Source organism: Leptodactylus fuscus, chromosome 1, assembly GCF_031893055.1.
Source record: "Leptodactylus fuscus isolate aLepFus1 chromosome 1, aLepFus1.hap2, whole genome shotgun sequence".
Classification (NCBI taxonomy): Eukaryota; Metazoa; Chordata; class Amphibia; order Anura; family Leptodactylidae; genus Leptodactylus; species Leptodactylus fuscus.
The window spans coordinates 153,713,339-153,726,083 of NC_134265.1; the positions used below are offsets into that span (position 1 = coordinate 153,713,339).

At 46.5% G+C, this 12,745-nt stretch overlaps 1 protein-coding gene across 1 annotated transcript in view; it reads left to right on the forward strand.

The window, feature by feature from the left end:
* The first annotated feature begins 9,290 nt into the window (after positions 1–9,290).
* PTAR1 (protein prenyltransferase alpha subunit repeat containing 1) overlaps positions 9,291–12,745 on the forward strand; it is a 46,095-nt gene continuing 42,640 nt past the window's right edge. The window contains exon 1 of the mRNA XM_075279095.1: positions 9,291–9,418. Coding sequence (XP_075135196.1) covers positions 9,333–9,418 — 86 coding nt within the window. The 5' untranslated portion in view covers positions 9,291–9,332. The remainder of the gene's footprint in view (positions 9,419–12,745) is intronic.

Sequence of the window (12,745 nt, forward strand, 5' to 3'; positions counted from 1 at the left end):
CTTCAACCCCTTCCTTTCTTCTTTCCGTTCCATCTTAATTTTGCTAGTGTGCTTTGGTTTCCCTTAGTCCGCGTCTTTGTCTTTACTTGTAGCTTCTCCCCATGTGTGGCCCCTTTGTTTGTCTAGCTCACATCTATCTTTTCCCCTTCAGACATGGCTTCTGTGAACTCTTAAAGGGGTTCTCCAGGCGAACCCCCCCCTTTTTTTTTTTTTTTTACAAAAAAAAGGTATTTAGGTGCTATTAATGGGATAATAAGTGCACCAAAATACCTTTAGCAGTGTTTTGAGTGATTTCTGAGTTTCCATGGGAGCTCCTCTTCTGAATTTGTTTACATGAGTAGATAACTTCCTGCTCTCTTAGCTCTCCCTCCCACTCTCACACGCCCACCCTGGTTCCCTAGCTAGCTCACGGACTACTAGCCTTATCTACCTAAGATCACCCTCCACCCCATATATACCTGTCTTCTGTGTCCTGGAGATCACTTTCTTATATCCCGCTACGGTAGCTTCTTCTTCTGTGGACTTCTGCAGCACCTGCGCAATAGAGCCAACAGAGCTCTATTGAGGCACACATGGGCTTCTTCTCTTCGTCTGCCGGTATTTGCACAATAGGCTCTATTGAGCAGGCTCCGGCAGAGAAGCGCACGTTACATCTTGCTAGCGTCCCCCGTCATGAGATTGGGGCTCCTGAATTAAGGTCCTATGCATATACAGTCCTATGAAAAAGTTTGGGCACCCCTATTAATCTTAATCATTTTTAGTTCTAAATATTTTGGTGTTTGCAACAGCCATTTCAGTTTGATATATCTAATAACTGATGGACACAGTAATATTTCAGGATTGAAATGAGGTTTATTGTACTAACAGAAAATGCGCAATATGCATTAAACCAAAATTTGACCGGTGCAAAAATATGGGCACCTCAACAGAAAAGTGACATTAATATTTAGTACATCCTCCTTTTGCAAAGATAACAGCCTCTAGTCGCTTCCTGTAGCTTTTAATCAGTTCCTGGATCCTGGATGAAGGTATTTTGGACCATTTCTTTCTACAAAACAATTCAAGTTCAGTTAAGTTTGATGGTCGCCGAACATGGACAGCCCGCTCTCAAATGATCTGAAAACAAAGATTGTTCAACATAGTTGTTCAGGGGAAGGATACAAAACGTTGTCTCAGAGATTTAACCTGTCAGTTTCCACTGTGAGGAACATAGTAAGGAAATGGAAGACCACAGGGACAGTTCTTGTTAAGCCCAGAAGTGGCAGGCCAAGAAAAATATCAGAAAGGCAGAGAAGAAGAATGGTGAGAACAGTCAAGGACAATCCACAGACCACCTCCAAAGAGCTGCAGCATCATCTTGCTGCAGATGGTGTCACTGTGCATCGGTCAACTATACAGCGCACTTTGCACAAATAGAAGCTGTATGGGAGAGTGATGAGAAAGAAGCCGTTTCTGCACGTACGCCACAAATAGAGTTGCCTGAGGTATGAAAAAGCACATTTGGACAAGGCAACTTCATTTTGGAAACAAAAATTGAGTTGTTTGGTTATAAAAAAAGGCGTTATGCATGGCGTCCAAAAAGAAACAGCATTCCAAGAAAAACACATGCTACCCACTGTAAAATTTGGTGGAGGTTCCATCATGCTTTGGGGCTGTGTGGCCAATGCCGGCATCGGGAATCTTGTTAAAGTTGAGGGTCGCATGGATTCCACTCAGTATCAGCAGATTCTTGAGAATAATGTTCAAGAATCAGTGACGAAGTTGAAGTTACGCCGGGGATGGATATTTCAGCAAGACAATGATCCAAAACACCGCTCCAAATCCTCAGGCATTCATGCAGAGGAACAATTACAATGTTCTGGAATGGCCATCCCAGTCCCCAGACCTGAATATCATTGAACATCTGTGGGATGATTTGAAGCGGGCTGTCCATGCTCGGCGACCATCAAACTTAACTGAACTTGAATTGTTTGTCCAAAATACCTTTATCCAGGATCCAGGAACTGATTAAAAGCTACAGGAAGCGACTAGAGGCTGTTATCTTTGCAAAAGGAGGATGTACTAAATATTAATGTCACTTTTCTGTTGAGGTGCCCATACTTTTGCACCGGTCAAATTTTGGTTTAATGCATATTGCGCATTTTCTGTTAGTACAATAAACCTCATTTCAATCCTGAAATATTACTGTGTCCATCAGTTATTAGATATATCAAACTGAAATGGCTGTTGCAAATACCAAAATATTTAGAACTAAAAATGATTAAGATTAATAGGGGTGCCCAAACTTTTTCATAGGACTGTAATGGGAAAAGTGAAAGCGCTGAGGGGAAAACAGTTGTGACTGACAGGGACGGATTATAGCAATGGCGCCAAAGAGTCACAGCTAAAGGGGCCGCACCACCACACACAATTATCTCACAAACACCATATAAACCTCACACAGATAACACATATACACGAACCCACAAGTGTAACACCACACAAATGCCACAACACAAACACCAGACCACTCTAGACGCACACAACACCACCCCATAAATACCACAACACCACCCCATAAATACCACACACACGCACGGACCACACATGCACGCAATGACACTCAGATGGATGCACACTACTCACACGGACGAACAGAATTCTGCTCCTGTGCGGTGGATTTGTATAGAGCAGACTACTACAGAATTTGAGTTTTATATATATAGATTTTGGGTGAGGCAAAAGACATTAATTTGACTATTACTAGAGATGAGCGAACAGTGAAATATTCGATATTCGTTTCGAATAGCCCCTCAATATTCGACTATTCGAATGAATATCGAATCCCATTATAGTCTATGGGGGGAAAAAAAAGTTTGTTTCACGGGAAACCACTATTCAACTCAGGAGGGTCACCAAGTCCACTATGACACATCAGCAACTGATGACACCTCTGGAATGCAACTGGGACAGCAGTGGAATGCCTGGGGGCATCTAACACGCCCAAGTCACAGTTTTACCCCACTATCACAGCCTATCAACTACACACTTTCCAAACTCAAAAAAACCTTTATGGAAAGTGGAAAAATACCTGGAAACCTTCTTTCCTTCCCAATTGTATGGACAGAAACCCAAATTATAAGCTAAAGAAACATTACCAAGCACCCCTTTAAATCACGTTGCCCATGACAACCACAGATGGAATAGGCAATGGGAAATCCAACAGTAGCCACCCTGAACTGTCATTGTGGATGTGTGAGGAGTTCATCACAAGGCTGACAGACCCAACTCCAAATGCTGCAGCACAAGCAACCAGCAGACAGACTAAGATTGTCTCTTCTTCAAATAAGACACAAGATTCTTTGGAACCAGAACAGGAAAACCCAGTGATTGCCATTGCAGCAGTGCCTAGGCCATCTGTCACAGCAGTTCATTCAGAGATTGAATTGGAGAAAAATAAGAACATTTACTGTGATCGAGTCTTCATGCACATTAGTGGGCATGGACAACCTAACGTACAAGTTCCTCATGCTGAGCTGGCCTCATTACTGAACAAGGTCAGCCAGGATAATCAAGGCTGGAAACAACCATCAGATCTTACCAAATGGAATCACCCTTGGTTTGGAAAGACGCCATCTAAACGTTGCACCTTTAATTGAGTTGAGCTGAATGCTCAACTCAGTTAAATTGAGTTGAATTGCATCAGCAGAATGTTAGGCCCTTGGGGTGAGATGAGCCTTGCGCCAGCAGTGTTTTTGGTGCTTGGGGTGAGTAGAGCTTTGCACCAGCAGTGTTTTATTTTTTGGCCCTTGGGGTGAGTAGAGCCTTGCACCAGCAGTGTTTTTGGCCCTTTGGGTTAGTTGAGCCTTGCACCAGCAGTGTTTTTGGCCCTTTGAGTGAGTAGAGCCTTTCACCAGCAATGTTTTTGGCCCTTGGGGTGAGTAGAGCCTTGCACCAGCAGTGTTTTTGGCCCTTGGGGTGAGTTGAGCCTCTAACCAGCAGAGTTTTTTGAGAATCAGGGTGGATTGAGCCTCTAACCAGCAGAGTTGGGGGGGATCAGGGTGGAATGAGCCTCTATCCAGCAGAGTTTTTGGGAATCAGGGTGGATTGAGCCTATAACCAGCGGAGTTTTTGGGAATCAGGGTGCATTGAGCCTCTAACCAGCAGAGTTTTGGGGAATCAGGGTGGATTGAGCCTCTAACCAGCAGAGTTTTTAGGAATCAGGGTGGATTGAGCCTCTAACCAGCAGAGTTAGGGGGAATCAGGGTGGATTGAGCCTAGTAGGAGCAGAATTGTGCAACGCTGATGGTGGAGGATTATGAGGAGGAGGAGGAATTGTAGAGGTTGAGCAGACACATGAAACTTCATGTCGGGGTGCTTGACACTGGTGGACATGAAAATGATGGGTCTATCTATTGGCTGTTCATTTTGATGAAAGTCAGCCGGTCACCACTGTCAGCTGACTGTGCTTATCCGTGATGATGCCACGAACTGCGCTGAAGACCCTTTTTGATAGCACACTGGAGGCAGGGCAGGAAAGGACCTCCAAGGCGTACAGCGCAAGTTCCAGCCACAAATCCAACCTGGAGACCCAATAAGTGTAGGGCGCAGAGGGATCGGAGAGGACAGGGCTGGGGTCGGCCAGGTACTCCCGCAACATGCACCTATACTTCTATCTCCTGGTGACACTAGGCCTCTCAATGGCAGTAGTTTGGCCAGGGGGTGCCATTAACGTGTCCCAGACCTTGGAGAGTGTGCCCCTCGTGGGTGTGGACCGGATGGCAGTTGTTAGCCTCTTGGAGGAACTCTCCTCTCTGCTGCCAACGAGAGTTGATGGAAACATTTTCATCATATTCTACACCAGTTGCTTGTGGCAATCATTAATGCGATTGGGCCTCCCCTGTATCGGAGTAAAAGTAGAGATATTATTTTTATACCGGGGTCGAGGATTGCAAAAATCCAGTATTGGTTGCTCTCCAGGATTTTGACAATGCATTTGTCACTTGAAAAGCACCCCATGAATTCAGCCATGTGTTCCAGAGTGTTACTTGGCATGACTTCACTGCCCCCACCGGAATGGTCACTCTCCATTTCCTCCTCTTTCACCTCCTCCATTTCGCCCCATCCACGCTTCAGCAATGGGACGCACTGAACTTCCCTGCTAGCCTCCTGTGTGACAATGAGATCATCTGCGACTTCGTCATCCTCCTCCTCCGTCATAATACGCTGTGGAGCGGACAGCAGTGTGCACTGACTATCCTGCTAGGATGGTTCTGCTCCTATGCCCGACTCCTCAGCGTACAATGCATTATTCCTGATGGCGATGAGGGATTCTCGCATCACACACAGGAGTGGGATTGTTACACTCAATAGTGCGTCGTCACAGCTGACCCTCTTGGTGGACTCCTCAAAGACACAAGATCTCGCATAAGTCTGCCATCCATGGCCATTAATGGTGCAGAAACTGCAGGAACCCTTGGGTTTAGGAGATGGTACTCCATCAAGGGTCCCTGCTGCTCACACACTCTGCTCAACATGTGGTACGTCGAGTTCCAGCGTGTGGGGACGTCGCACAACAGCCGGTGTTCTGGCAGATGGAGGCGTTGCTGGAGTGTTTTGAGGCTAGCAGTGGCTACTGCAGACTTGTGAAAGTGGGCATAAAAGCGCCGCACTTTCACCAGTAGCTCGGGTACATTGGGGTACGTTTTTAAAAACCGTTGCACCACTAAATTGAAAACGTGGGCCAGGCATGGAACATGTTGGAGGTTGGCAAACTCCAGAGCCGCTAACAGGTTCCAGCCGTTATCAGACACAACCATGCCTGGGGCCAGGTGCAGCGGTGAAAACCATATTGACGTCTCATCGAGGAGGGCATCCCTCACCTCGGAGGCAGTGTGCTGTCTGTCCCCCAAGCTGATGAGCTTCAGCACGGCCTGCTGACGTCTCCCCACGCAAGTGCTGCAGTGTTTCCAGCAGGTAGCTTGGGTCGATATGACGGCAGAAGAGGAGGGTGGTGGTTCACAGCCCCTGCCAGGAATGTTGGACGGGGAGACGAGGTAGACCGCCCCAGTTTGTGACCCGGTCCCAGCCTCAACTACATTCACCCAGTGTGCCGTCAGTGAAATGGAGCGTCCCAGTCCACATGCATTTGTCCACGTGTCGGTGGTCAAATGGACCTTTGTGCAAAGCGCAGAACTGAGGGCCCGCCTGATGTTGCATGACACGTGCTGGTGCAAGGCGGGGACGGCACACCGGGAGAAGTAGTGACGGTTAGGGACGGCATAGCGAGGTGCCGCACTTGCTATCAGGTCACGGAAGGCCTGAGTTTCCACAAGCCGGAACGGCAACATCTCTTGGGCCAGGAGTTTGGAGATGTGCCCGTTTAAGCCTTGTGCATTTGGATGGGTAGCGCTGTACTTTTGCCTGCGCTCAAACGTCTGGGAGATGGTGGGTTGCTGGGAAGAGGCGCATGATGGTGCAGGACAAGGAGATGAGGTAGGAGAAGGGGAGGATGAGGGAAAAGTCCCCAAAGTGGTGGAGGCAGATGTGGAGGTGTCCTGGCTGGTGGTCTGGACTGCAGAGCCAGCACTGGCAACAGTGGGAGAGGTAGTGGCGGCAACATCGGACAACGATTGTCCTGTGTTTGCTCTCTCCCACTGAGCCCAGTGCTTGCATTCCAAATGATGGTGCATGGCAGTGGTCGTAAGGTTGCTCTTTTCAGAGCCCCTACTCAGTTTCAAGTTGCAAAGTGAGCAAACCGCACTATATTTGTCATCCGCGCATACATTAAAAAAATCTCCACACCACCGAAGACCGTGGCCTCGATGGGGGAGTTTTTTAGGCTGGCTAGAATAGGGAACATCTTGGGCCTTGCTGGCTGTGGCCTGGCTTCGGTGAAGCAGCTGTCCTCTGCCTCTGGACATGCCTCTGCCTCTATTCACCCTCTTTGGTGCTGCACTTCCCTCCACATCTACAGTGCTTTCCCCCCTTGACATCCCCTCTGTCCTGTCGGGTCAGTGTCCTCTTCATCCACCACCTCCTCTTCCAACTCCTCTCTTGGCTCCTCCTCCTGCACACCGCCCATGGCAACAGGCTGCCCTGATGGCAACTGTGTCTCGTCATTGTCACTGAAGGTGGGTTACTGGTCAACTACAACAAAATCAACAGGAGATGGCGGATGCTCCAGTGTTTGGGCATCAGGACACAGAAACTCATCTGTTAGCTTTTGGGATTCGTGAAGTGGTGGGACAGAGAAAGGACCCGAAAACAACACCTGGGAGGTGGGATTACTCTGCTGGGAAGATTGGGCATGTTTTGAGGAAGGAGGACCAGACTGTTGGGTAGGAGGAGGAGTTGAGGTAAAGGCTAACTGGCTGGTGCAGAATGTGCTGGAAGTATTATCCGCTAGCTATTGTAACACCTGTTCTTGGTGATCGGATCTGGTTAGTGTTGTACCCTGCACCCTACTTAATGTGGCCATCAAGCCGGGGACTGTGGGGAAGCGCTATGCTTGCTGCCGCAGAGGAGTAGGCACGAGATGCGCTGTAGCTTGACCGCGACCTTGCTCCGCAGCTGCATTTCCACGCCTCCGGCCTCGTCCCTTTGCAATAGCCTTACGCATTTTTAGATGTATATAAATGCGAATTTTATGGTGTATACACCAAAGAAAAGCTGGATTGAGTGGATATAGCCTGACTGAATTGCTGTGTATCCCACTTAGGTGTTTGGGGGTACACACCGTGGAAAGCTGGATTGAGTGTATATAGCCTGACTGAATTGCTGTGTATCCCACTTAGGTTTTTGGGGGTATACACCGACGAAAAGCTGGATTGAGCGTATATAGCCTGACTGAATTGCTGTGTATCCCACTTAGGTGTTTGGGGGTACACACCGTGGAAAGCTGGATTGAGCGTATATAGCCTGACTGAATTGCTGTATATCCTACTTAGGTGTTTGCGGGTATACACCGACGAAAAGCTGGATTGAGTGTATATAGCCTGACTGAATTGCTGTGTATCCCACTTAGGTTTTTGGGGGTACACACCGAGGAAAGCTAGATTGAGTGTATTTGGCCTGATTGAATTGCTGTGTATCCCACTTAGGTTTTTGGGGGTATACACCGACGAAAAGCTGGATTGAGCGTATATAACCTGACTGAATTGCTGTGTATCCCACTTAGGTTTTTGGGGGTACACACCATGGAGAGCTGGATTGAGTGTATATGGACTCCTCTTCCTGCAGTATAGCTCTGAAAAGAGCTGTTGTTGTTCTTCAGGTTTCCTGCCTAGCAGAAGCTAATCCCTCCGTAGCCCTCAGCAGATCTCTGTCCTTATCTCTCCAAGCCGCAAATGAGACAAACATGGCGGTCACTATTCTTATAAATCGGAGGTCTCCTGATTTCGGCAGCCAATGGCTTTTTCCAATTTTTTTTTTCAATGCCTACATTGTTGTAGTTCCTGTCCCACCTCCCCTGCACAGTTCTTGGTGCAAAAAAAGCGCCAGGGAAGGTGGGAGGGGATACGAATCTTTACTGCATTTGCCGCATGGTATTCAATTCTAATAGAATATCTCGATATTTGATTGAACGCTGTTCGCTCATCTCTATTACATTTTGGTCTTTTTTGCGTGTTTACCATACAGAATAACGCTATTTTTGGATAGTGCTGACTTATATACGCATCCTATCACATTTGTTTACTTTTATTTTGTTCTCAAATGACTGCTGAGACCAATTTGTGGCTTTAGCGGCCGCTGGTAGGTAACTAGTGACGTATGTGAGCGAACAGTCCCTCTCCAGCAACCGCTGAGGCTATGGATTGCTCTCAGTGGTCACCTGGGGAATAGGATTTCCATCACTGGGGCACTGGAATTTTTTTTTTTTCTGCTGCAATTTGCCATGTGTAGCCTTAGTCGTTGTTTTTAGGGGGTCTGATCTGGGTTCTCTGTCCACAGCCAAAACAATAGAATGGGAGATGGAGCCTGCACCCCACATAGGAGACCAGATCCTTATCTGTACATTGTGCTGGATTTCCGACCTCTCAATGAATCTTTCATCTAACCTTAGCAAGGGTATTGGTTTAGAATAGGAGCTAGCTGCCATATTCCTTGTCGCCCCCAGAGCACTAACCCTAAACATGCCCCTCATGCTGCCGAGTGCAGACAGTAAACGTAGAGAGCGGCTGTGTAGCTGCTGAGGTAATACTAAGAAGCCGGTGCTGGGCGCACATACACCAAGTAGCAGTCACCGTTCCCGGGTGACGGCGCTGTGTACCCGGCAAAGGGTTAAGTCCCCGGCATAGGAGGAGTGTCAGGCTGACCCGGAAGCGCATGATTCTCCGCCCGTAGCCTCGGAGATGGCGGAGTGGAAAGAGGAGGTGGAGGTGCTGGTACAGCGGGTGGTGAAGGACATCACTGGTGCTTTCCGCAGGAACCCAAACATGTGAGTGATAGGGGCGGTGACGTCATAGAGGGTTGTGACGTCGCTGATGAAATAATTGCCGGCACCGCTCGAGTTGGGAAACTTTGAGTGGTGTCCTGTAGTAGCCGCTATCTGGCACCGGTGCTGACTTACAGATGAAGTGCCGACCATTCCTCAGCTGTGTGCAATGTGTCCTGTCCTTCAGGGGAGTCAGTCCTGTGTGAGGATGTGTGCTGCTTCCTCATGATCAGCTGTCCCCACATGTAATATAAGACTGTGCTATAATGCCGGGTTACTAGTCTCTAACCACACAATAATGATGGGCATAGTCACGTATCTGTATCAGCAATGGTTGTAAGAATCAGAGCCATGTATGACTGGCAAGACCTGACTACCCAGTAAACCCACAAACAGTCCCATATGCCATAGAGGATGTGGTGTCAGTGACTGCCCACCTTCAGGGCATGCTATTCTACCCTGCAAGTAGCTGTGGGTCACCCCTGGCCAACCCTAGTGGGCCTGTCTGAGTATCTGTGGCACAACCTATGCTCACCCACTGGCGGCCACCCTGCTGGTACACACGTCCTATTCTTTTGTTTGCAGTGGACTATAAACCACTAGAGTGGTGCCATTTCACAAAACAAACACTAGAGGGTAGTGAGGATGGCGATGTAACTTCTCTCTGGTGGTATAGGGGTGTTAGCGGTTACAGTGGCAGCAGGGCCCATAAGATAGAGGGGCCCAGATACCCATGTAGCAGCACTCTGATCTGCTTTTATGTCTGGCAGCCTATGTATCATAAATTGTCTCTTCTGCAATGTTTGCTTAGATTTATGGTACACAAGCTTCCAGACATGCCCCCTATCCTCTGAGGAGATCATTTAAGGGGTATTCCCATGAACATAACCATCTTTAAATTTGTACATAATTAAAAGTTAAACATTTTTGCAAATATAAGTAATTAAACATTTTGCAGAGTTTTAAAGATTTTCTCTAAATATCTCAGTGGTGACAGTCTGTTATCTTGATCGGTTGCCAGTGGATACGATCATGAATGCAGGAACTTTCTAAGGTCAGAAAGTGTAGTGTCCATGTCTGATGACTCTGCTACTATAAGAAAATCATGGCTGGGTTCCTGACAAGTCCCAGACCATAGGAAGGTTCTGCATTAGTGGTCGTATCCATTACATCCAACCGATCAAGACAACAGACTGTCACCACTAACATAGTTAGAGAAAATCTTTAAAACTCTGCAGAATTTTCAACTACTTATATTTGCAAAAATGATTAACTTTTTAATTATCTACAAATATAGATATGATTATGTATATGGGAATACCCTTTTAACCTTTCAAGGGTAAAAGTAGGAAAACTGTGGAGAAAAGTGCAAAAGACTGTGAAAGGGTTTTCAGGATTCATAGCATGACAGCATTAGAGATGAGCGAGTACTGTTCGGATCAGCTGATCCGAACAGCACGCTCCATAGAAATGAATGGATGCACCTGGTACTTCCGCTTTGACGGCGGCCGGTCGCTTAACCCCCCCTCGTGCCGGCTACGTCCATTCATTTCTATGCGAGCGTGCTGTTCGGATCAGCTGATCCGAACAATACTCGCTCATCTCTAGACTGCATGGAAGAGACTGCTGAAGTATACAGGAGATTTTACCTCTTTTGCATCACTACAAGCATAGAAGAGGTCACACGTGTAAGGCCTAGTTCACATCTGTGTTCGGTATTCTGTTTGGGAAGTCCGCTTGGGGAACCCCTGAACATAATACTGAACACATTAAAAAGTGGTGAGCAATGAAAGCACATGGACCCCATAGACTATAATGGGGTCTATGTGTTTTCCGCGTGGTGTCCGCATAAATCATGCAGAGAGAAAATAATGGTTGCAGCATGGAAGGCCTTCAGTGCATAAGGACATCTTGAGGAGGCAAGTATGATGTGGTGGAGCAGGGGAAGCAATGGGCTGAGTTAGTTGGGAAGGGTTAGTAGTGGGTGGGCTATCTAGGGAGACAGGGAGTGATTGTAAGGGAAGAGGAAGGAGCAAAGCATTATGGTAGTTGTAGGATAGAAACACAGGAAGTTACACCAGTAAACAAATGCAGAAGATTCCAGGAGCTTCCAGAGAAGCCAGAAATCACTCAACACACTGCTAAAGGTATATGGCTGTACTTAATAACCTATTAAAAGCACTAACAGACTTTTTTTTTTTTTTTTCTCCAAATAAAAATTTTGTCTGGAAAACCCCTTTAAAGGGAGTCTATCATTGGGAAAAATGCTTTTGAGCTAAACACATTTAAAAAGGCTATTCTACTGCTATCTTTATTTTTTCAGTTGTCCCCGCCGTTTCTTCATAAACCGCTTTATTTCTTTATGCAAATTAACCCCACAGAGCACCCTGGACGTTCCCCAGGGCCTCCGAGCACCCCCCACGTCATATTTTTAATTCCTCCCCTCCATTGCTTTATTTAATTTATATAGTTTTAATTACATTTTAACCCTTTAAACGAAATCTAAAACTTTGCAAAAAAAAAAGTTTTATCTTAAAGTCGCCATATTCTGTCACCCATAACTTTTTTATATTTGCCTGTACAGGGGGCGTATAGGGCATCTTTTTTTGCATACTTTTTATTTATACCATGTTGGAGAATGTCTACTGCTTAGATCTTTTTTTTTTTTTTTTTTTTGTTCAAATTTTTATCAGAGGCAAAAACTAATACCTAATGAGTTTTACATTATTGAAGTACTTTTATATGTGTTCTAATATTATATGTATTTTTTTATTATAATTTTTTTTTAATTATTGCACTTATTAGACCTCTTAGGGGTCTTGAGCCCCAGGGTGTCTGATCATCGCATTACAAAATATCAGTACTGCATAGAGTAGCCTACAATATAAAGTAATGGAACGCTGGCCACAGAGCTCGCTCCAAGTGCCAGCGATCCCTGGCAAAATGACGCTTCAGTCAAAGCACACTGTTGGCTTTCTAGTGATATATAAAACTGCCTATGCATGAAGGTCTTCTTTAAATACCTGACATCCGCCGTACTGTTACGGTGGAGTTCGGGAAAGGGTTAAAGAGTTTGTCCAGGATAAAACTTTTTTTTTTGTTTAATTAGACCGGGAGGTACAAACAATAAACATACTCACCTGTCCCTGGTGCTTTTTGGTACCTCCCAGCGTGGTCCAGCTCTGCTCTAATGTTTTCTTGTGGCGGAAGTCTTCTCCAGCAGTGACATCCTGGGCCCCTTGTTCTCGTTCACTGATTTGCCTCAGTGGTCACGTGCAGTGGGGACTTCTGCTGGAATTAAACAATGGATCAGCAGGACTGGACTGTTCT